Source organism: Larimichthys crocea, chromosome XIII, assembly GCF_000972845.2.
Source record: "Larimichthys crocea isolate SSNF chromosome XIII, L_crocea_2.0, whole genome shotgun sequence".
Lineage (NCBI taxonomy): Eukaryota > Metazoa > Chordata > Actinopteri > Sciaenidae > Larimichthys > Larimichthys crocea.
In genome coordinates this window covers 7488597-7514694 of record NC_040023.1, presented here as the reverse complement: position 1 = coordinate 7514694, position 26098 = coordinate 7488597, and the positions used below count along the sequence as shown (strand labels likewise).

The 26098-nt window shown below is 40.2% G+C and overlaps 1 protein-coding gene across 9 annotated transcripts; it reads left to right on the top strand.

The window, feature by feature from the left end:
• Positions 1 to 9235: 9235 nt before the first annotated feature.
• On the top strand, positions 9236 to 24547 carry atat1 (alpha tubulin acetyltransferase 1). Of its 9 annotated transcripts, none has more exons than XM_027287231.1 (13): positions 9236 to 9316; positions 9600 to 9664; positions 10046 to 10106; positions 11892 to 11983; positions 12297 to 12354; positions 12452 to 12565; positions 13961 to 14062; positions 15031 to 15076; positions 17844 to 17918; positions 18176 to 18392; positions 21883 to 21968; positions 22784 to 22889; positions 23430 to 24389. In XM_027287231.1, the coding sequence occupies exons 4-13, from the start codon at positions 11931 to 11933 to the stop codon at positions 23743 to 23745; spliced, it is 1173 nt and encodes a 390-aa protein (XP_027143032.1). In that variant the 5' UTR covers positions 9236 to 9316; positions 9600 to 9664; positions 10046 to 10106; positions 11892 to 11930; the 3' UTR covers positions 23746 to 24389. The 9 variants fall into 9 exon arrangements, with proteins under 9 accessions (XP_027143032.1, XP_027143033.1, XP_027143035.1 ...); XM_027287232.1 differs by adding an exon at positions 15509 to 15554 and having other exon boundaries at positions 9246 to 9664; positions 23430 to 23617; XM_027287229.1 differs by having other exon boundaries at positions 9247 to 9664; positions 23430 to 23637; positions 24373 to 24547.
• Positions 24548 to 26098: the final 1551 nt, after the last annotated feature.

Sequence of the window (26098 nt, the reverse complement as noted above, 5' to 3'; positions counted from 1 at the left end):
TAATAGATAGTTTGCCGTTGACGTTCCAATCTGCGTAAACAGACATCTGTGTCTCCAGACTAGAATATGCTGACAATAACACCTCCATGGGTAAAGACATTCTCTTTGACTAATTCTGGGCGTATAGTATTTGTGGTGTTATCTTGGGGTTTTAAGTCGATCCACCAGGACGAGTTCGGCAGAATGTGAGACCGACTCAGGCACTTCTGATGAACTTTGAGAGTGTCTCTAATTCTCCTTGATTAAGCGACAATAAATAATACAGCATAAGACATCAGAGGCTCCTGAACACTTTCTTCCTTCCTGACCTCACCATTGACCTTTGACTTCAGCAATTTCTCCACAACAAGTATCAGTCTGCTTTATGCACTGTACAGGTGACCTGGAGGTAACTAAACAGCGCAGAGAGTGCCACAGAGCAGGGGTTAATCCCACTATAGGACCTATATAACACTTGACATTTGTTTCTGCTATCACAGCTGCAGATATACGTGGCCTAAATACCTAAATATAAAGGGGGCATCATTTTGGAAACACGCTGCGGTATTAATTTAGCTGAAATTCCTTATCACAAAGAAAGAGCTGTGACGTGTTTGCTGCTACCCACTAACAAGATCTTCTACGAGATACAGTGCAGAAGGGGGTGTGTAAGCAAGATACTCAAAGTTAGCGTGTCAGATACAGATCAGTTCGCAGGCGCGAAACAAACAACACTGTTAAAGTTTTACCACCAGATTCACCATGGAAACGCGGTTAGCTGCTGCCGTACAGCCATTGTTGACAAAAACCCTCTGAAATGGCCACTGAAAGCTGTGTTGAGGACGTCAATCACGCTGCTGTAATATAATGAAATTAAATGAGAACAATTCAAGTTAGATAAATGCATAATTATTCTGTTTTACAGTAAATGGTCTGTACTTTCAGACACATCTGTACGCATTCATTCACTGATGGCATTAGCTGTCATGCCAGGTGCTAACCACTCATCAGTTTTAGGAACACACCAGTGGCGAGGTCTTCCAGGTTCAATATCTTGCCCAAGGACACTTCGCCCATTTTACTGCAATAATCTCATCAACCTAACAGTAGCGACGTAGCTTCACTTCGATATGTATAAAAACACCCTAGAAATGTATTTTACATTGTTTACAGCAGTGGTTTGGGACACCATTGATATTCAACACAGAGGAACGAGAATTTGAAAAACTCTTATACTATAGGCTACATGTTCATACATACATGCATGTTAACAGGCACAGGCGTCAAACACCAGTGTGTGTGTTAGCTGGGGTTGGATGCTGACACAGATTTTACAAATAAATGAAAGGGGGGAAAAGAAAACATTGACCACAAACACTTTTATAGTGTTTGTAATGTGCTACTTGACATCTCATTTAGTGAGAATGACTAAACTTGCCTTTCCACTGATGTAGGAGTAGGAGGGGAGTATACCTGACTATAATAAGAAAGGAAGAGATTTCTTTTCCAAGAAACTGCCCCTATATGGTCTGCAGCCCACTTTTATGTATATCTCCTTTTTGCATTGGGATTGAAAGTGAAGTGAAGTCTTCAGAAAACTCCCCTCATGTCTCGGTACATCACCCTGCTCTTCACTTTTTTCTGTTTCTATATCTACCACAAGATCTCAATTCATCTAAAGAAACAGAAATGATACTCTCCCCGGAGCCGCAGAGGAATACAAAGTGGTTTTGGTAGATTGGTCCACTGCTCAAATTTATCATTACAAGTTAAAGACATATATAGACATCTGCATTTCCCTGGTATCAGCTCATCTCTAAACGAAACTGAAAAAATACCACACCAACAATGGTATATGGTAACTTTGATAACCTTAATTTAACATGGGCATAATCATTTGTTTGTATTACCAGCTAGGAGTTGGGCAAAGGCAAAGGTCTTGGCATGTTGACCTCTGGCGACAGAAACTTGCCGATGGTACATGGAAAACGAACCTCTTTGGGGAAGGTGAGCGATAACAAGGAGCTGGATGGCATATTGCAGGAGCATAGATTTATGGTAGTATGGCCCTACTCTAGCTCTACCCTTACTCTAACACACTGAAAGGATTGTAGTATCCCATCTGTTCTTTTGGCGAGGCCTCGGGAGGACATCTGGGCTACTTTTCTTCCCCTGCTACTAGAAAAGGGTCAGAAAATGGATGGTTGAGGAACATCATTGAAGAGGAACATCAGTTCAAACTGAAGTAACTAGGATGCAACAATGCACAGCTGCGAGTGGGCTAATAAGTTCTCTGGACATTTAAAGAACAAAGATATCGTACGTAGACACTTTCCTGTGATACAGTACAGAACCTCGTCTTGGTTTTCCTGTGTGATACTGTGAATTGTTTTCTTACTTTAACCTGGGGAGGTTCACACATACCTTCCTGTTTGCCACAGATACAGGTATCTTTAATCTGCCCTACATGTATCCCAGGTGGTCATAATGGCTTGACCCACTTACAGATTTCCATCCATTTTAGGGGAAAAGAGTTTCCTCAAACGTAACCACATGAAAGGGTGATGATGGAGGGGAAAGGTAGATGATTCAGTGGAGGTATCAGAGGTTGTTTGAGGACATTGGGGAAGGTTGGGGGGGAAACCCCATATCTTCCCTTTTTGGTTTGTTTAATTTTTTAACTCTTCATTCATCTTTTGAGCAAAACTGCTGGTCAATAAAATCTTTTCTGAAATGGTTTTGGGCATCTAGTCATATCCGGGTCATTAAAGGTAGTTTCAACAGAGCTGGAAAAAAATCTGGAAATAAAGTCTCTGTTTACACAACATGGCCATGACTACTTTAGTGTATTATATGCTAGTTCATGATAGATCAACACTGATGATGATATAGTCTGACTGTCCTAAATAACTGAGACAGAGGTGATCACCTCCTGAGGCATGTTTTGAAGTGATTATCCAAAATATTACTGCTCATCATAAATAAGCTAGAAATCACTTTCAGTGGTACTAAAATCTCTTTAATAGATTATTTCTTATTTCTGTGAGCACAGTTTCATCATGGACTAATTTGGTTTTCTTTTTGTCTCAGCAAACGACTTTCTAAAGTATAAATAAATAAATAAATAAATAAATAAATAAATAAATAAATAAATTAGATATTTAGACTACACAATTCTCATGTTAATTGCTGCTGTGGATATTACTAATGAAATTAACGTTTTTTTTTAGATTAACATATAGTATAAGAGAACAAAATGTAAACAATAGGGGGGATTTGGGGTAAAATATCATCTGTATAGTGACTGTATATTTTTTCTCTGAGCATGCAGTTGTAGTTTTTATAGTTCACATAGAATATAAATAGAATTTAAAAGTTAAAGTAATAATAATGATAAAACCAAGACATACATACATACATTTATAGCAGTAAGGTCGCAGTTTGAATCTTTAACTTGCTTTTCAGTACGATGCTCCAGTTTACTTTAGGGGCTACAAAAAGTGAGTAATCCTAAGATAACAATGGAGTAACTTGACTGCTTAGTAACAAAGTACTTAGTATTCTGGTGAATGGTAAACAAACTTGTGTTTATAGAGTGACTTATTTAGTTTTTCTAGCTTTTACACACACACCCATTTACAACCTGATGGCAGAGGCTGCCATGCATCATCTGGCTCTCGCTGGCTCAGGGTTTATCAGGACTGACTCATAAAAAAAGTGGTGGGCGTTATCGATTCACAGATATTATCTAATGGTTGATTAATATGGGATCTCCCTGTCTGTTCTATAGTAATTCATAATTTCAGCCTAAACAGTCCTGAATTAGGAATTATTAGAGAAGTACTTATTACCAATGATCCAGCTGTTCCAGATGTGTTCCTCACCACACCACCTCACCAGTTAACTCACCACTAGTGACTCATTGACTAATGTTATTTTCACAGTTTGTTCCTCATTTGTTCTTTGGAAATGATTCCAAATGTTGAGGTAGGTATGACGGAAAACTATTGTCTAGACTTTAATAGCTAATATGATATGATTTATGAATAATAGTTCCTCTTATTTAAACTGAGAAGTTTAGGCCAAGTTATGAAAAACAGCCACAGATCAAAGGTACACAAACGTGTGTGTCTGTATATATTTAGCTTTATGTTATGTGTATTCATCTTCTGAACCAAGCTGAAGCAATAAACCTCTTTCCTCATGCAATGACGAAACACAAAACAAACTTTTCCAGGGATATTTTTTCACGTGGTGGACGAGTTATCACATGGAGTTGTGATAATGTGGTGTGATGATTTTTGGAACAGAAGGGAAACTCCCAAGTTTTGCAATAGCGGCTGGATGATAATGAGGCAAACGCTGAATCCCAGACCCAGTACCTGGGTGGGGCCTGCAGAGACTCAGCGAGGCTCATGAGGGAGGGAAGGTAGATTGGCGTGTCACAGGTTGTGGATGATACCAGGTAGAAAAAAAACTCTCTGTGAAACCTGCGGTTTCCTGTATTTCATTTCTAAAGCAAATTGCTGAGCTGTTGCGTGTGCATAGTGTTTGTTCCTGTCGTTAGGTTAACTGCGAAACAAACACATCTTCCACATTCATCGATGGGCGGTTTGACCCATATTTAGAAGGTCAGTAACACTAAAACGGAAGCAGTTCCTGTTTCTCAACAGATTTAGTATTTTTTAATTGAGGATGTTTTAATTTAATCATTTAACTTTTGCTTAAAACCCACCATTATTCCACTTTTACTACTTCTTCTTCTTCTACTACTATAAATAAAAGTCATACTTCTACTAAAACCCCTGCTGTTTACAATAATGCTGCACCTACTACTCCTTAGATAAGATAAGATAAGATAAGATAGAAATGCACTTGTCACAGCGGCTTTTATAGAAGGTTGATAAGAAATGAGTCATTTCCTTTCTCAAGTAAGATATGTATTTTTTTTAAAAGTAATGCAGTCATGCTGGTGTTAAAAAGTGACAGCTGTGGTAACGCTCCACCTCACATGGTGGGAGTAGCAGTCTGGTCCCCACAGCAGGGGGTGGAAGGCGTTGCTCCTCTCCCCCACTTCCCTCTTTGAAGTCTAGGGGGCAGCCCAGGACAGAGCTGACCTTTTTGACCACTTCCCCCACCCCAACAGATGCCTGCATATTAAAATGAAGATGCCACCACAGTTTCATTGAAGGTTTTTAACAGAGTCCTGCACACTCCACAGGACCTCAGTCTCCTCAGTAAGTGGAGACGACTTTGACCCCCCACTGAGTTGAGTTTATTGCTGAGGTGAAGGTATTTGTATGCTTCCACTATCTCTATATCCACACCGGTGGGAGGCATCAGTCATCGTACGCTTTTGTCTTGCTGGCGTTGATGTGAAGTGGTTGAGATCGCACCAAGTCGCACAAGAATAAAACTGAAATATTGGTTGTTGTTGCCAAATATGAAAGACTGAATGTCACTGTGTAAGTGTTGAAGCTGCACTAATCAGTATTTATTAGAGTAATAATGAGTCCAGTGACAATGTGTAATGTGAAAGCTGTTGCTCATAGTGACTTCTTTACATGAATTTTAAGCCTCTGTTAAAACGTCAAATTGTTTTTTATCTCCCACAGATTCTGTTCTCGTAACCTAATTTTAAGCAGCAGGCTGCTGTTTGTTTGAAAAGTCCAAATAATTTAAAAGATTTACAATTGCATTGCTAGTGAGCGTAATGTGGAACCGCAAAAGTGGATGTTTCTCTCAGGATACGGTTTAGGATGAGAGTATTGTATTAGACTTCAATCGATCAGATATCCAAATAGATGACTCAAAATGAAAGATAATGGAAGGCCAACACTTTGCTATCACGTTTCGTATCACAGTTTTATATGTCAATAATATGTCAGTGCGGTTACGGCTTGTTTCAGTGGACTCAAATAAGCAAAAAAAAAAAAAATCAATGAATGCAACTTAGTCCCTGAAAACAAAACCCAAGTCTGAAACCGCAGTAGTATTGATGAAATCAGACCTGAAATTCAAAATGTTGACTCTAAACAGCCTTCAAAATATAAGAATGTATATTCATCATTGCTCCAGCCTCTTTGTTAGGCCTCTGTGAGAAAAATGACATAACCTAAAATGAGTATATCTCTGCAACCACAAGGTCTGTTTCAGTAATTTTGACTTCATAGTAAAGGAAACACTTGTGACATTTGTTCAGACGTGCATCAGCGTCACTATGTATGTCACTGGCACGCATCATGAATGAAAGATTTTTAAAAAACACACTTTTACAATGAAATGTGGTGAGTAGGTTGACTTTATGACGATTTTCATATTTGATCATTCATTCGCTTGGTGTTGGAGTTGTGTTTGGTGTGTGTAACTATGACGTATATGTATATGTGTAGCAGAGTTTCTTCTGTTTAATATAATGTGCAATATAACTGTATTGTTAGACCATTAGTGCAGTGTTTCAGGGCTCTTTGTTGCAGCACGACCCCAGGGGCCCCTAATTGAGGTTATTTTATTACCTCCACAGTTTATTTGCCTCCTTTGTCTGCTTTTTTTGTCCTGTTAATGTTTTGAATTTTCTTGTTTTAGGCTTGGCATCGGACGATATGAAAACCTTGCAAGCAAAGGTTAAGGTGATACTTCCGGCGGTGCCAGATTACTGCTCCTGAACCTACCAGTGTTACTCTTAAAACCACAGTTTGGTAACAAATGAGAGGAAACACCAACACAAAGGGGTGTTAGTAAAGTGTTGTTCCACAGAGAGCCTCCGGAGCAGCTTCTCGTCATAGATTCTTCGATGTGTGAAACTCATACTGGGGGGGTTGAACAGCATTCTTCCGAAATGTATTCACACATTTCATGTTTTGTTGATGTTGATGGAGAATCCAACGTGTTGCTCCGAATAATCTCCCACAGGTGTTGAGATCTTTTTGACTGTGAAGGTCAGAGGATGTGATTCACATCAACAATCAAGCAGCCCCCCTTTTACCTGAAATCTATAAATATGTCTCCACTAGTTCACTCTGTTTTTTAACCATCTGAGGTCCGAGCAATCGCTCCCATCAGTGCAAAAGCATTCGTTAGGGCCCTAAAAGGTTTCACCCACATGTACTACTGGCTTCTTTATGTTAGTGCCACGTCTTCTACTGTATCTGAGCATTATCATTATTTTATTCTTATGAAAAATAAACACAGCTGCGGCCCTTTGCTGCATGTCGTTCCCCATCTCTCTCTCTCCCCACATTCCTATTACTCTTCAGCGGCCTCTATCAAAAATAAATCTTGATAAGACCAAAAAATATCTTCGTAAAATCATCATATAGAGGTTATAACTTCTTATAACTTCCTCAGTTTGTGTAGTGCTTTGTTTACGATGGGGTGAGGTGTTGAGAAAATGTTTATTGCGTTACATGTTTTGCATGAAAAGTGCTATACAAATTAAGTTTTATATAACTGTTGGAACACATGATAATGCAATAAACAATCAACAGGCAGTGTTGTATAACTCTTCCTCTGTCAGGCCCTAGATTATATTTGCTTGCAGCACCACCATGTGGTAACACTGGCTGCTGACAGTTACTGCTTTACTCACACAGTACCTGTATGTTGTGATACAATGCAGCATAGCAACCCTGTGATAACTACTACTATACTACTAACTACTGTGATACTACTGTGTTACAGTTATTTTGTGGCTTTTAGGCTGTACTCTAATACATTTAATGTACATAAATATTACACATTTAATAATAAATGAATATGTGTTCACTAAAGGTGCACTTCATACTTTTGGGACATCTTTAAACTGTGCTAATACAATTATTCCGAATGGACCAGCTGTATTATTGTTGCTGTTGTTGTTAGTGTTGGTAGTTGTAGTCCGGTCGTGCTGCAGCTTGTTTGCAGATAGTGAAGTTGTAAATTTAAACCTCTTTCACGCATTTTACCGTAAAGCTACAACAAAACGCTCCTTAACAAATTAAATTAGGGACTGAAAAAAATAATAGCAAATATTTACATTTCTGTCTTATTCAGATACATTATCTGATAATGTTAACTTATCTTTGACTTAACGGTGTTAAATGTTATATGAGGTCCACTAATTCCTGGACATTTTTCACTCCTCTGCTAAGTGACTTTGATTCAGTGTGTGTAGTTTTTTAAATCTACATTGTAGTTGTATTTGTATAAAACCTTTTAATTAATTTGTTTTACTTTCTTTATATATATATATATATATATATATATCTTTAGTACGTTTTATTTCTTAGCATATGTTTAATATCTTATCACAGACTTCATTTATTTGCACAGGTTTAATTTAAATCCAGATTTATCTTATAGCTTCATTTTAATGTTTGTTTATGTTTGCTGCTACTGGATGTTTGATAGATATGTTTGACTGACACTCATACATGCATTTGTACATACATAGTTGCTACTGATACACAAGCTGTATATATCATAGTGTTCTTCATACTTTATATATCTTGCGTACATATTCATATATATGTATATATCTGCACTGTTTATATATCTATACAAATACGCACATTACTTTGCACTAAAATTGACTCTAATCTAATATTAGAGGATTTAGGATCCCATGAAATGTTTCTAAACTATTCCAGTTTTTACATTGTATTATATATCTCAGATCATCTCAGACTCTTGAAAGTTTTAAAAAAGGACTTAAAACTTTCCTTTTTTCCACATCTTACCGTATTTGACATGATTTCTTCTGTTGTGATTTATTTGTTTTTTTGTTGCTTTGTGTGCATATACTTTGCGTGTGTATTGTAGCACTTTGAGATTTGATTCAAACGTAAAGTGCATTATAAATTAAACTTATTATTATTATTATTATTATTATTATTATTATTATTACTATTATTATATAACAGCTATATACATCTACATCTATATGTTTATGTCTGTCTATGTACAGCCAACTGTTTACATATTTAATTTTTGATAGACCTCACTGTTTATACTGTAAATTCTGTTATTGCCATATTTATATTTATATTTATATTGACAATTCTGCTTATACTGTGCCATATTGCCACACGGATATCTTCTACTTATATTTTATATATTTCATGTTTATTGCTGTTTGCACCGGGATGAGAGGGAAGCGCAATTTCAATTATCTGTATGTCCTGCACATATAGCAGCATTGATAATAAAGTTGACGACTATCTATCTATCTATCTATCTATCTATCTATCTATCTATCTATCACCACATATGTGCGGCGCGTCTCTTACAGACATTACGGTTTCGCGTTGCCGGGGAGTGACCTCACAACACAGAGACACAATGGAGCTGCAGTGACAATGTAAATAGACGGTGCCTGTTCTTGCAGCTCACACGGGGCATTATTTTAGAGTCTCTCTCACACGGTGCATGTGATGGTGAAGAGGTGTTGTTGTGCACAGCGAGATAACTGTTGTTTCTTTACGGTAACGAGCTTTTTGGGTGAGCCGTGAACCAGCTACGCTAAGCTAAGCTAAGCACCTGGCTGTGTGTGTGTGTGTGTGATATTATAATACCTGTGCAGCTCACCTGTCTGACACCTTATTATCGGCATTATCATGGAGTTTCCCTTTGATATCAACCAGCTGTTCTCCGAGAGGGTCTCTGTTTTGGACCAGACCCTTGTTGGAGGTCGTAAATCAGCAGGAAGGTAAGTTTAATTAATAATAATTAAAAATAATAATAATTTCTCTGTTAATTAGCCTGTTTTTTATTTATTCAGGTTAAATCAGAGGAAATGCACCCAGCATTTTTTTTTATTTTGAAGCAGGATGCATGCAAAATGTTTGGATTAAATATTTGCATTTTTGTGTCACATCATTTGAATTAAAAAATAACACAATATTTAAACAGTGTGTGTGTGTGTGTGTGTGTGTGTGTGTGCATTCACGCCCATGAGCCATCTACAGAGTCCTGCATGTAGTTGTACTTTATATGAGAAACAAAAGGGGTGGAGCAGCATCCATCACCGCCTCCATCCATCAGCATCTGTTTATTTATAATAATAATAATAATGTGTTTGTCTCTGCAGGCCGGATCTTCAAGCCCACATAGCCACAGTTATCGATGAACTTGGGAGAGCCTCGGCAAAGGTGTGTCTCTGTCTAATAACACGTCTAATAATCACACGGGCGATATTGCAACACGTAGCAGCAATCTGGAGAAATAAGAGCAAGCTGTGAATATCAGTTAAACAACAACAACAACACCGTGATTCTGTCTCCAGGGGTTTTTAAGTATGCATTTAAAAGCATTCAAAGAAATCAGATCTTTTGAGTTTCATTCCAATCTGAGGCTGCAGGCGTGTACGTTTATACTTTTAACTGAGTTGTTTGAGTAAGCATGCATGTTTAACTTATGTGTAAACTACTTTTATAGATGTACACAAATAGAAACCAATATTTTTTTCATCACTTAGCACCAGCATGGCATGTACACACACTGTGGCTGTGATTTGCCATGCAGATGTTTGTGCTTTGTGCAGTCAGACTCACCTCGAAGATGATATACTGTTTATATCTACAGCATATTCATAAGTTCCTGTCTATACTGTACATATCTGACCTATAGTGTATTCATATCCAGCTGTTTATTCTGTATATAATGTCGATTTAATCACTTGTACTTGTATAATTACTGTTCATACTGTACATAGTTTAAATAACCCGTACTGTATAATTACACTCATACATGCAATTGTGCTGCTGATGCACAAGCTGTATACATCATAGTGTACTTTGTTCATACTTTATATATCTTTCTTACATATTCATATATATGTATATATCTGCACTGTTTATATATCCATACAAATACGCACATTACTTTGCACTAAAGTTGACTCTAATCTAATATTAGAGGATTTAGGATCCCATGAAGTGTTTCTAAACTATTCCAGTTTTTTACATTGTATTATATAACAGCAGGTAGTACGTATGAATATTTATATACTGTCTCTCCTGCTTCTTTCTCATTAGCAAAGAGCAGCGACAAATTAAAAGACAAATGTCACCAGCGACAGGTCGTATCAGCTGTCAGGAGGAAAGGTTAATTAATTCCATTACTCCACAATTTGATGACAGGCCAGTTTAAAACATTAAAACTGTCCCAAGTGTGTGTGTGTCTATACTCACTTAAAGAGAGACAAAGATCGTCTGTAAGGTAAAATCTCCACTCTGTGAGAGTGAAGTGAGAGTCCTAACAACTCCAACAGTGTGAGACGTCTTTTCTGCAGCTGATCGATTCACGTTAATCTTGGATCGAGTAGCAAATAAAAAATAAGATGTGTCAGATTTCATGTAGTTGTTACTTCAACGCGTCAGTAAATATTTAATCAGCATTTAAGCTAGAGTCTGTATCAGCACATATTCAGTATTAAAGGGCTTGGATTAGGATGTATTATCTTAATCATAACATATCTCTGATGCAAGAAACTCAATAAATAATAATAAATAAAGAACATGGAGCAACCCCTCACACGACCACAGGGGATATCCTGGCCAACAGTCAACAGCAGCGAGTCGCAGAAAGTAGAAAACAGACTCTCTGATTCACACTCGCCTCTCACAGACTCTCTTTTTGTGTCTCTCTCTCTGCTCCCTCTCACACTGCAGCTGCCAGATATGGCAAAGTTCATTCTTTAAAATGTCCTTTCGCGTCCCTTTAACAAAGTCAGCAAGTTCTCGTACGACTGTTGTTCTGATCGACTATAGCTTCTTTTAAAACGTGGAGAAAAAAAAGGTTTTATATAAAAAAAAATGTCTTACCCTAAGGTGGTCTTACTAGCTTTTTGTGAAGTTTTGACATTTACTCATGTGCCCTTTGTGATCGTTCTGTTTCTACACATGTTTAACAGTGTTCATGTTTACTCTCCACAGGCCCAACATCTCCCAGCACCTATAACAAGTGCGTCCAAGATGCAGTCCCAGAGACATCAGCTCTACCTGCTGAAGGACGGAGAGAGCAACGGGTACATGTATCTCACATCCTTCCCTTCAGCTTTCACCCATTAAACACACACACACATACACACACACACGTTTCCGTTTGACTGACCGAGCTGCTCGGCTCAGCAGCAGTCACACTGAGTCACACTGTAGTCACAATGCATGTACTGTAGTGCTGAGACACACGAGACACTGTGTTTAATGCTCATGGCAGCAGCTCACTTCAAATCATCCAAATAGGGAAACTAGGTTGAGAGTCTTACTCATTGCACTTCACTCTACACCCTTCTCCACCCCCCGACCAAACTCGCTGCCCCTCCTTTCCCCTACATACAGAGGACGTGGTGTGGCCGTGGGATTTCTCAAGGTCGGCTACAAGAAGTTATTTCTGCTTGTGAGTCACCTAATTTCACATGCTTCACTGATTTTAAGCCTGTTTGACCTTCTTGTATCAGATGTACAGGTATGCTCGATGTATTTCCTTCCTCTAGGACTTACAGGGCGTGCACATAGAGGTGGAGCCACTGTGCGTTCTGGATTTCTACATCGCGGAGAACTTGCAGCGACATGGCTATGGAATGGAGCTGTTTGATTTCATGCTGCAGGTGAAGCATTCCTCTTTCTGGAGCAGATGACTAGAACTCAGCCTCTGTCTAATGGGGATGTTATTAGTTCAAAACATGCATGACGTAAGCTGTAGGCTTAATGCTTGTCAAGACAAATCCTGTAATGGAAACACAAGAATATTTTCGGGACTGTACAAACCTGATTTACCTGATCGAATCGCAAAGGGAGGCCGGTTTCCCCCTCTGTAAACATGTTTTCTTTTGATGATCCTCAATTATAGCCTGACTAATACTGGAATTATTGAGATCATTATTTATATAGATATATTAATCCAACCAGCTCTTCCTTCCTCTGTTCCTCAACACAGAAAAATGGTAAACAAACTGTACTCAGGTAGCAAATTTCTAGTTTTCTGACCACTCAAAGCGGTTTTGGCTGCCATGCATGAGCTAATCATTCATTCGCACCTTTGGGTATCTTGCCCAAGGACACTTGAGGACTTGAGGACTTGAGATCGAACAGCTGATCATTTGATTATTGGACAACTCGCTCTACCTCCAGAGCCGCCTAAAAAGAGGAAAAAGAGGAGCTGCCTCAAACAAACTGTTCATCATTCATCCATTTCCCATAACCGCATATCGTTATCTGGGTCGCGGATCACGGTTGGCATTGGGTGAGAGGCGGGGTACGCCCTGTCAGTTCATCACAGTGCACATAGAGACAATCAACCATTCACGTTCACACCTACAGGCAGTTTAGAGTCACCAAATAACCTTTTGAAACTTGCATGCCTCAGGACTGTGGGTACAAACCAAGAGCTGCTGACAGAGAGAACCCACGCAGACACGGCCCGAGAAGAAAAGCCTTCTGTTACAGGGCTGATAACTTCAGGCGCACACCTTCAGACAGGAAAATGCAAAGAGCAAAATCTTTTATCTAGGTTATTAAACTTTTAAGGTATTTTGTGTTTCTGAGGAATGAGGGAGATCTCCTGCCCTCCGGCTTGGCTGTTTTTGTATTTCACATCCTGACAACATGTGGAAGTGACCAATCATCTCACTGGTCAGCCTCCCTGTTTGTGTCCACATGCACACACCTGGCACAGAGTCAGTAAACGAGCCCGTTTGGTTAAAAATGATGAAGCACGTTTTTCCTGTTTCAGTATGAACTCTTTAACCGGTAGCTACATGACAGAGAAGACACAGAAAGAAACAAGAAGCAGTTTGTCTGTTAGGATGTTGGTACGAATCCCCTTTGCTATGAGAAACAACCTGTCTCAGTCAACCACATACTAAACATTTTTTTAAATGTCAGGCCTCACCTCCCTCCATGTAATCTCCTTCCCGCAGTACAGATGCCTACAGTTCACTGATCTGTGCCGTTCATCAGTGACTCATTGTGTTTTTGTTTTTTTTTTCCTTTCTCTACTGTAGCACAAGAATCTGGAGCCCGTTCTGATGGCGTACGACAGGCCCTCGCCCAAATTCCTGTCTTTCCTGGCAAAGCATTACTGCCTGACACAAAGTGTTCCTCAGGTACAGTCTGTACTTTCTACTATCACGCCATAAATGTATGATGACACCTGGCTCCCTCCTATCTATTATACATACTTTACTAGAACAACTTCCAGTTTTTTCTCCGGGAGAATATTCCTCAGGAGACTCAAAGAAAATTTATTTAATCTGACTTTTATTTATAAGTGGCTTCAGCACATTCAGCAGACTCGCTGAGCTGAGAACACTGCTCATTTTGGTACCTAATTTCATAAACTTGATATTTTTAATTATTCAAATTTGGCTGTGTGGTTAATAACACTTTATTCTTTGGTGTCCGACAAACTCAGACACACATATTTATTCTAACTTTACATGGACTTTAAGAAGGTGCTTCATTTTTTGCTGTTATGTATGAAACACAAGATATTAAATTAGATATTAGACAAAGATAAATAATAATAAAAAGAGGAGATATGAAGTAATGCCAGCACAGTCGACAGAAATAAACGTCCGTAAGTTGTCCAAAAACATCAAACATTACATTTTTTGTTAAAACATCAAACTAGAACCGAAAACTTCACTTCACAGAGGAAATGGCAGCGTTGTCTCCAAGCGGTGCTTACAAAAGGCGTAACTGTCGGGCAGACACGCTGATCCTTGTTGTTACTTGTCGAGGAGCTTCTCCGGAAAATCCATCAGCTGATCGTCTCGCGTCACTGTCAGGAGTCACCTTCTTCCAGTTAAATTAGAATAATAGGAATTCTGATCGGGATCCAGCAAATAATCATTACATACAGTGTTTCCACAAAACAAGACTGACTTTACGCAACTCCTTAAAGGGGAATGATGAGTGATTGGCACATACCTGGTGGATGTTCTGTTCGGTGATTGGTGGATAGCCAAAGGAAACTTACTTACTTACTCCCTATTTCCTAAAACATGCAGGGGGAATTCACCTGAACCTGAGATGTCATACTAATGTGTTTTTATCTCTTTACTGTGTCCAGGTAAATAACTTTGTGGTGTTTGAGGGCTTCTTCTTCAACAGATCAGGTAACTTTTCCTCTGCTCTGATCCCATTACTCTTCTGTTTCTTGTGAAAAAGGATTATCTGACTGTTTTTCGTCCTCTCTGTAATGGTAACGTGGGCCATGAGGTGTGAACAGGTGGTTGCCCATCGGCCTCACCGGTTTAACCTGCGCTCGGTCGGCATTCTTGCCGTCCTTAATCTCCTTTTTCAGCCGCATACTTTTGTGGATACATCAAATTCTCTTACATTACATATTTTGCATGCTTTTTAAAAGGGACTCCTGCTTTTGGCATCACAAGGAATTCATCTTTGTTTTGTTGCACATACACAAAAAATCTCCCTGATTAGAGAAATGTAAGTCTAAAAAAAACAAAACAAGGGCACTCGACACTCGAGAGTGCTGATCTGCTTTTATTTCAGTTCCGAAAATCTTTTGTTTCACCAAACTCTCCCAGGCTCGCCCTCCACTCCTCTGACGGATCAGGGGATGTACGGCTTTTTGTAAGGACTTTTCTATCTCTTTTCTTTTCTCATACACCCCCCCAGCATCTTGACCCCTCTTTTCCTTTCGGCTCATAGTTAGGTCCATATTATTCTTTATATATGCATGACGTCTCTTTTTATCTCACTCACTTTCTCTTCCCTCATAATTCCTCAGCCAAGTTTCAGTTCCTCTTTCCCATTGCTTGTATTTGTAGTATCTGCCTTTACGGGTACAATATATGTCATTTATTATGTGTCATGTCATATATTGAACCGGTCGGTTCCAGGTGTCAGAGCTTTACAGTATTCACAGAGAGTCACAGCCTGTATGCAGAGCACAGTAAACCCCCACAGATCACCTGGTTGTTTCTTGACCCTCCAGTGTCTCTAAATGTCTGTCAGTTTATGTCATTTAAAAGCCAGTTAAAGGGACTCCATGTGTCGATAAACCACATTAATGTGTTCACTGTAAACAATTAGACCCTTGTTAAAAAGATGGGTAGCCTCTACGCCAGCTTCTACACTGTATTTTGTAATCTATGCTGAAGGTTTGGGTTGCTGTATGGCAGAAAAAATGGTCTAGCAAACCTCTCAGCTCAGTTTTGATTTCCTAATCAGTACACTAAATATATGTTTCTCAAAATATGTGAGGCTTTAAAGAGGAAATGCAATTTGTGACCCAGATGTGTTCCCCCTGGGCAGACCTGCAGCCAAATGTGTCTTATCAAATCTGGACCTGTGCCGCTCCTCTGTCAGTCATCCTATAAATCTACCCTGTATTAAATAAAGCTGTGATTAACTCGACCAGATCCAGCATGGGAAGGGCGGTCAGACACATCTGCCAGAGCAAATGAAACATGAGCTCTGTAGATCTGTCTGGTTCCCAGGTTAAAACAGGAGTCAGCAATATGTCCAGAAGGTTCTGTCTGCAGCTCGCAGTTTACAAAACAAGGCCGATACAAAGCAATGGTACAACACCTGCCATCAGGGACAGGCACACCCACACGTTTTATAGAGTATAAGCGCTGGAGCTGAAGCTTCTTTCTAAAGCAGAAAATAGGACAGGCGGTGAGACGGTCTAGAAAAGGTGTCATGGTGTTCTTTTAGCACCTTAGCACATTTTACTTGAAAGTCACAGATGCTAAAGATAGTCCTGACATCCAGACTCGAACACTCGCATCTGTAACTCAGCACAGTCTCTCGTGAAACATGCTGCATATCCGAAGATGAATGATCATCTTCTACGAGTAGCTGCTGTTAGACTATTTCTGCACATAGTAAGCTGTAAACTGTCGGTATCTATAATACCCCCCCTTACTCCTTACACCTTTATATCATGTTTCCACATTTTTTTCGATGTAATCTAAAATGTCTACAGCGCTCTGCACTCGCTGTCCTGCTGGATTAGCTGCAGTCCAGCTCGTAGGAAATGGTGTTTAACTGAACCGGGAAGTTTCACTTTGTCTCTCGGCAGCTAGTTAATAGTTAATTAATAGTGCTTAAGTGCGTCTCTCTGTCCAGTCAGTGGATTATATGATCGTCCAATATTGGAACACGATTTAGATAAGGATGTATTTTAAACATTATTCCAAATCATCTATTTATGATAATAGATGCTTGTAAAGCGCAGATTATACTAATAATGTTTTATCATTTTAATGATGATTGCTTTTATTGCTCGTTTTTATTGGCTATTTTGTACCATTTTAGCCTAATGTGGCGTGTGCTGTACCTGTTGAGTGTGCGGCTTGTTTTGTTAAGCTTTCTTAGAAAAGCAGTGGCAGATGGTGGAAGATAAAAGATAAGAACGGGGGTCACGGGGAACAGCGAACATCTGATATATGTTGTAAATGTAAGAAGCACTGGTCCAAACAGTGAGGATGGTGTCGGAGTGAGGCTACCAATCATTTTAACCAGACTTATTAGATAAAGATGATTCAAACGGCGTCTTTGAGCTAAAAGTCTACATCAAAACAGAATTTGGATGTTAGACTTTGATTAAACTATTTACGCAGTTTATTTAGTCTTTGAGATTATACGTCAGGAACTCTCTGTCCAGCCTTAGTTTCAAGTTTTGAGAGAAATGCTGCACTACTGAACATCTCAGGACTTCTGTCTGGATTCTGGAGCCTTCACCCCTACATGATTTTACAGCACCGACAGAGGAAACACTGTTTAAAATGTAGCTTTTTTTAAAGGACAACATGTAGGGCTGTGTTGCAGGAGGAGGGAGAGGAATCCCGTCATGTCGTGTTTTTGGCTCGGCTGCTCTAAGTGTGTTCTCTCCGCCCCCCTTCCCTCCCACAGCGGCCCAGTTGAGAAAGGTTCCCCTAAGAAAGCCAGACGGAGAGATCAAACCCTACTCTTTAATGGAGAGAGAAGGTAAACACTCACTTGACCTCATAGAGCTCAGAGTTAATTACATTTTTATAGCCCTGCATCACAAAAGCACGAGATTTTACAGCACACAGTGGTCAGCTTAGATTCAATTAATCAACAATCAATCTGAAAAAGATGCTGTCAGGATGAATTTTCTCTTAAATAGTAACACATGGCTACATTTCTTATCAGTTAAGACAAACAGTTTAAGTTATAGGTTATAAATAAAGTCACTATATCGAATTATTTTTCTTTCCAAGGGGTACGTCAAGAGCAGAGGACTCTTCCCTGGCCGTTTGCTCCTCCGTATTCCCCCCAGCGGTCGGTATCCTCCCAGTACTCCCACTCCCTCAGCGTGGGATCCTCCCCGAGCAGGGTGCCCACTCGAGCCGCCCCAGCATCTGCCCCTGGGGGGAGCAACAGGGATCAGAGCCCACAGTCCCCTCATATCGATCGCTGCAGGGCAAGACGCACCAGGTAAGAAAACGGCACACGTCAAAGTGTTTCTGCCCACCGGGCACATTTTTCTGCTTCTTTTTGCTCCTGCAGTTTCGAATGCCATCACCCCAGGGTAGATACGCTGTCCGCTTAGTATGAGTAGTCAATCTCTCACCATTCTTACTGTCAGTAAACTATTGCAACACCCTCTGCATATTTAGCCATAATATATATATTTTTAAAGATTATTTTTTTATGCCTTTAATGATAGTACAGCTGAAGATAGACAGGAAGCAGGGGGCAGAGTGACATGCAGTAAATGGCCGTCCGATGCGGGATTCGAACCGGGGCCAGCTGCAGCGAGGACTATAGCCTCCACACACGGGGCGGCCGCTAAACCCACTACGCTACCAACCGCCATAATATTTTAAGGTTTAAGGTTTTAATGGAATTTATTGTCGTCCTCTTCATATAAAATACTCAGTATACCACCACAACTGTACACAATAATCAAAGATTCAATGAAAACAAGAGAGGAGAGGAATCTTTGATCGTTTTGATGAGTCCTGCTGGTGCATCGTTGACGTTACTGCTGATGTCCCAATCTGATCTCAAAGATCAGTTATTGGGCCTGATTAAGTCATGTAAATATAAATATAGACTCATTCTGAATTTGATGCTTTCTGTTTTTATTTACATGTTACACAGCGTCATATCTCAGCTGTCGAACAGGTGTTTTTACTCGTGAAGCAACACAATGAGCACAGCTGACGTCAACGACTCCACCGTCTGTCTCTCCTCCACTCCACTGAGCACGGACGGAGAGACAGACGAGCCAAAACAACAACAACAAAATAATTTATTAATGTGATCCATGCAAAAGATGCACAGACAATGAAACTAAACAGTCAACAGAATACGGTTCGTTCAGGTAACTCAGGCTGAGGCTGCAGCAACAAACAGAGAAATTCCCTCGAGATGGCAGCAAGGCCTAAAACAATACAGAGAGAGTTTGTCGTGTTACAGCCTACTTTGTTACACTAACAGCTTGGATGCAGGTGATTTATCTCCTAATGCGATGCACAGCTACTCAGTTGTAAAGTATTTTATTGATTTTAATAACTTTAATGAAGTGTGCACAGATCAGGACTCGTATCGGAGGCAAAGAAACTTGATTCTCAGTCAGCAACTGAGCAATCTGCAAGTAGACCACATTACCGTGGGTGCCAGGCCGTATTGGAAGCATCTGAAGTAGCCTTACAAGGCCACACTAGCAGCTCTGCGAGTGCGTAGGTATGGCAGTGATTTGTATTGGCATGCTAACATTTACTAATGAGCATCAAACACAAACTACAGTTGGATCTGACGAGAGTCTCGTTAGTTTTACAGGTTTGTGATCCTCAACCAAAGTATTGGACAGATTGAAAATGTTATTAGGACGTATAGAGATATTTCACAGGGTAACTGAAAAGTTAGATTTGGTTGTGGTTGTGTGGAATTATGAATGTCTGTACAAACTCCATTCACCATTGAGCCACGACACTAAAAAACGTGCATGGCAGATCACACCCGTTTTCCATGGGTGTGATCTGCATTAGTCGTTCGGGTGGGAGCCTTGTGATTTTATGGATGAATAATTTAGTTTGTGGTTTTCTCGCAGCGTTGAACATCTGAAAAATTCATCTCCGTTTATAGAAACTGTCCCTGTCTCTCTTCACGGTGACGTCTTTAAACGATTCCAAGTGATTTATCAGGACATGCCTGAGGCTTCAGCTTGATGTTATTATCTGTGCAGCCTGAGAATGGATGCAAGAAGCAGAAAAGAAAACAGCGGTCTGTACTCGACCACTGAGAAATCCAGCAGAAATCCAGACGAATTTCACGCAGACATGTTGTGCTGCCAGCAGGTTTTTTTTATTTTACATGCAGCAGTGACTGATTGTTTCAAATGAACGTGCTGATTTCACCAACTCCCACATAAAACTGGCTGAATGGGATATTTTAAATACTTTATCGACTGTCTGCTCACCACTACACGGGGAGGGATGCCAAGTATCTCACCCTCATGGCTTGAGTAACCTCTACAGAGGGATATAACTCAAATCCAGTGTTTTATTAAGTCCATATGCTTCAGTTCATAAATCCAAAAAAGTAGCCGCCCCATGCTTTTTCTCCTTGTTGTGCCTGTAATGTCGTAATCCACGTTTTTATTTCTAACAGCGGCCTGATGTATTTTATTTGGCCCACGTATATATATATTTAAAGACATGAATGACGTGTGTGGGGAGAGGTAATGGATTCTTTCATGTCGTATTTCTTCTCTGAACGGCTGATTTTAATGTTGGCGGTTTGTTTTGATCCTCACTCCAGACGTTCCTGTGCTTACATCATTCATAAATCTTTCAGCTACATTTTAAAAAATCCATGATATATAAGAAATGCCTCGCATGGTCATACTCACACTTGCACAGGTAATAAATAAACCGACACGTCGTTGGCTCGATGTGAAAGAATCTGAAGAATGAGGAAAAGACTTTTCCTGCCAGCGCTCCGAACGTGTATTCATTTCGTCTGATAAACATTGTTAAGGGTTGTTTTTAGATGGCCTCCTTGGCCTCCTGTCATTTCTCTAAAGTGTGAGCGCTCGGCTCGGTGGAGGAGTGCTGCATTCCTGTCATTAGTCACTCACTGTGTTGGGGACAAAGAGGCAGTCGTAACTTTCTCCTTGCTTATTTGTTCTGCTCTGCTTTCTAAACACTTTCTCTCTCTCTCTCTTTCTCTTTCTCTCCTCTCCCCCTTCATTTATTTCGTTCACCCACTCCACCCCATTTATCTCCCTCTTTTGATTAATCCTCTTTTTCGCCTCTGTCGTCATCGCACCGTAATCCCTTCAATAGTTCCCTTAATAGATCTCAGCTGGGCTTCCATTGACCAGCCTCCGACTGGCACCGTCGCTTCTTCCCTTTTAAAGGAACGGCTGTGGTGTCTTGTGTAGCTTGATTAGATAGTTTCTGTGACGTCTTGGAAAGGAGGGAGTCCTGTTTTAAAATGATGATTTGACTCAAGGAAAAGAACGGACAGGCTCCCTTTAAGCCTTTTTAAAATGTAGTTACCCAGCAGAGCAGAACACGACGGCTCTGTCTTATCTGCTTGCCTTTTTTGTAGACCCCATTAAACTATCACACAGAACTGAGTGTGCGATATTTGTCTTTTTTTGTCATGCAAACCGTCACACATGAGAAACTGGTTGGTGTAAGATGATGCTGCACCTTTTTATCCAAAGTCTTATTTTCCATTTTGTGGCTTTTTATTTTTATTTTGAATGAATTTGATTTTTTTTTTTTATTGCTGCACCATGTTTTTATCCTCATTTCTGTTCTGTTATATTTTATAATTATGTCTTTTTTTTTTTCTCACTGTCTTTCTTTGGCTTGCACTTCCACCCCTCTCTCTCTCGCTCTCTCTCTCTATTTTATGTCCTGCTCTGTTCGTTTTCTTCTCATCCTCCTTGCTGGCATTTCTCCGGTAGCCAACAGGGTCTAGTTGCCAGATGCAGCATGTACAGTCGGCACATGGACAGCAGAGCCGTTGGACTGCTGGACAGAAACTTGGCAGGTTAGTGAACACGTTAATGTCACGGTTGACTTAGACTGCGTGTCATGTTTTAATATTACGTGGTCAAAATGATGATTTTTATTCCTTCCTGTGCTCCACGTCCAGATTAAGATGAATCATTTGACATGAAATTGGTTCTGCACGCTGTTCATCACCTGTAGACAGTAAACACCCGTCTGTCCTCACATCTTCTTCAGATCATCACTTTACCAAACTGTTTTTAATAAACTATACACAGACGATAAACAATGTGCAGGATTTTCATTCCTGAGCATCTTTATGAGCTTTAATGGAGGAGAAGAACTTTGTAAATACCTGCTGGGATTTATTTAGGTGACAAAATAATCTCAACTCAGAGACGAAGAAGAAAGAAGGAAGTTTAATGTTCAGATTTTATGTCGCAATAACCAACCGACTTGCAAAACCAGCCTTCGTCCAGCCATTTGTTCATTATTTATTATATTTTTTTATGATGCATCCATTAACTGTTCACTTCCAGAAACAGTTTAATAGACTCACATGGATACCGCAGGTGAATCCCACAGGTCTGTAGATATATACTAGATTATTGATTTGTATTTTATTCGCAGAGCCAAATACTGAAAACAGAATCAAATATATTCAACCTGTTTGTGTTTATAGCCAAACAACTTTTCCTTTAAGTCCAGTATTTTCCATTTCTTTGGATGGTGTAGCTATTCAAGTGACAGGAAATGTTGCTGTTTATATGAATGTATAAATCTGTATTAAAAGACTCCTGGGTGAATAACTGGAGTCCGCTGCAGTACAGTGTTCTCCTTCCTCATGTTTTTTAGCACCTTGTGCCTCCTCAGGTCTGGGCTCGATGGGGGATCAGTCAAAAAACGAACTGCGACACACAGACACACACAGGTTGGCCAGTATTCACACACCACAAAGCAGGTATTTACACCACTGCACTAGACCCTTGGACGTGAAAGAAGAACCTGTATGCAGACATTTGTGGCTGAAACGCTTCATACAATCGACACCTACAGCTCCATGGAGATCCGTGTCAATGACCATGATCTCCATAGAGAAGCGTGTTGTGGGTAAGTGCAGGTGACTCATGAGGCACAAACAGACGAGCTCATTTGTCTCCTGTGGTAGCAGGGTTTGGCCCGGAAAGGAAAAATCGGATCATGTTCAGTAGAAATATAAAGGAATCAACCTGAATGACACATGAGCACGTTCCTGAATAAACATGTTACGTCATACAAGTCACACAAGCTATGATTGGTCAGTGTCCAACCTTGCTATGAATCATTTTTATGTGCCCATATTGGATCAAAGTATTGAGTCATTTTCTGCGTTGTGTTTCAGCCACATATGTCTACACATGAGGCTCATTTTCATCTCAATTCTTACCCAACATTTGCCCTTTGCCTTCATCCTTCCTCTTCCGTCCACTGACCATCTACTGTCATGCCCTCCGTCACTCAGGTCCCACCCACCTCCTTCTCTTCCACCTCTGTCTCCATCCAAGAAGGATAACATCTGCAGCCAGACCTCCGTAGACGGCGCAGAGACACACCTGGATGCAGACGCCGAAGCCCTCGGTGCTAAAGAGGAGATCAAGGAGGTGTCGGACAGTCCACAGCGTCAAGCGGGAAGCACGGCGATCAACCGGAGACCTGTGTTGTTGGGGAAGGTGAGCGACAGGAGCAGAGGAGACTGGTCGTGGACAGTAGGAGAGAACTGCTACACCGCCCAGTGGGTGAAGCAGAAGCAGGAGTACAGGAGCACGAGGCCATGGTGATCCAGGAGGAAGTCCTGCGATGACTACCAAACTTTTTAGACATTATTTACACTGTGCAAAGATTCAGTGTGGCCCTTCAGGAGGGGTTCAGGAGCGCTGACGCCAAATGCTCACTCACGGTGTTTCTGCTTTAAAAGGGCCATAGTAATGTCTTTCTTGGTCGGTCTCCAAGATGAGTCAAACTGGTGCTCGGAGACAAATATGGAGCTGACTCCATCCAACAGCCATTCATAAACATTAGATTAAAGCTGTAATAAAGCAGCAATGTTGTAGAATTTGAAAAGTTAAGCACATGGAAACGTGCAAGTCTCTTACATGGTGAAGTGTGGAAATATTTCCCTTTGTATGCCGAGTAAACTAACCCTTAAAGTCGACTCTTAAAGTATGAGGAACTGCTCTTTATCTGATCTATTTTTAGAACTGGTATTTTGGTGCTAAACCGTTTTGTTAGGTCTCATCCAAACAGAGGAGTAAACACACTAAATGTGGCTTTTAATTTATATACAAGCGAATATTCTGTGATTAACACGCAGGATGATTCAAAGGAAGTCTGGAAAACCTCCAGACGTGTGCTACCTTTCATATCAGAGGGTATATTTTGATCCCTGTTCCCTCTGCTGCTTTCAGAACAATGAACAAAGACTGAAAAAAACATTTACAATCAAGCCTGGAGGAACATTTTCAACCTCTAAGCCACTTTTTACATCAGGGTCACAGCAGGAGTTCAAACTGTGATGTGTGTTGTTGTTGTTTTTTTACTGCATTTCTGTCAGCAATAAACTGCAAAAGCAACTGCAGAATACAGGAAAGTTTTCTGTGTTTATTCGCTCGGCTCTTGGATGTTTTTTGGCCGCGATCCAGAGGTTTCTGCTGCTGCTTTCAGCTCAGATGTCGTTAAGCAGATACACGTCCTCACCATGCTGTTGTATAAATACATGTAAATCCTTCTCCAGGCTTTAGCATCTCCCTGATCACTGCCAGCTGTTTAATATAAGAGATCTTGTATTGGTCATGAATAGATGCCAGTATGATAACTGGACCAGAACAGCCTTTTTTCAAGGTCAACGTTCAAGTCTTTTGTTAGGTTTTTATCAGAGAATGACTTGAAGACAACTGAGCAAACTCCAAAAATAGAAATTAAACTGCTGTAAGCAACGTTCATTTATTTAAATAAATAGATTTGGGGTGCACCCGGTAGAGCTTGCACCCCATCTACTAAAGCTGAGTCCTCACCGGGATTGATTCCAGCGGCCTGTGGCCCTTTGCTGCACGTCATCCTCTCTCTGTCAAGTTGTCACTGTCTCATTAAGACTAAATACATTTTCAGCTTTACACTGAATGTTCAGTCAGTAAACAGAAAAACATTTTGTGGCATCCCGTTTCCACTTTGTCCAATCAGGAGAGAGAACGCCACAAAAAAGGCGGGCTTAAAGTTAAAAAGTTAAAGATATTAATGAACCTGGATCCTGATAAGTGCCAAAAAAAAATGAATTAATGAATTTTTAACAAATGAAACAGGATTACTTCTTAATATTTACAAATACAATAGCTGCGAGCTATCGAATCATTATTTTTAAAATCTTTTTACGTGAGGTAGAATCTACCGTTAACCCTGTCGATCCAGTTTGTTTTCCTGATTCCTCGGCTCTAGTACGTTTCACATCTGGCAACACGGGCAGATCACAAAAGGCAAATTTCCAAATAAGAAATGTAATGTGACTGTAGTATTGTTGCCAAAAAACTCAGTAAATATCTCACATATTGTTCCTGCAGAAAACATTTCTGTCTGGACCACAGCAGAATGAACTGTCCAGTTACAGTAAAAAGTTGAAATGAGTGGCAGCGTCACATCCTCTCTCTCTCTCATCTGTCTCCCAGCAACCACAGCTCTGAATCCACATCTCCATCACAAGAATCAACAGGACATGTCATGATACAAAAAAACAGGATTTTATTTCTCTCTCTTTAAAACTCTCAAACACTCGTGTCCGTTTCTTTCTTTCTTTCTTTCAGGTTCCTCACTGGAATTACATGAGGGAGTTTCGAATTTTTTACAGGACCGACATTCAAGGAAATACTCAACATATTCATTACAAACAACCTACTTAAATTACTAAAGTGTTTTCTGGGGCTATTGTATGCATACACAGTTTGTCTTTGTGTGAACGGCGGGTGTTTAGAATTTAGAGGCCGACCCAACTTCCCTGTTGCCGTGCATTCGTTTTGCCTGTCAGGATCACTCAGCTCAGGTTTAGGTAGTACTATGACCTTCTTAGCAAAGAGCTCATTCTCGTTGGACTCGTTTTTTTTCCCTTCCTGTCAGCAGAGGAAACTCAGGCTGAGTCACTGGACC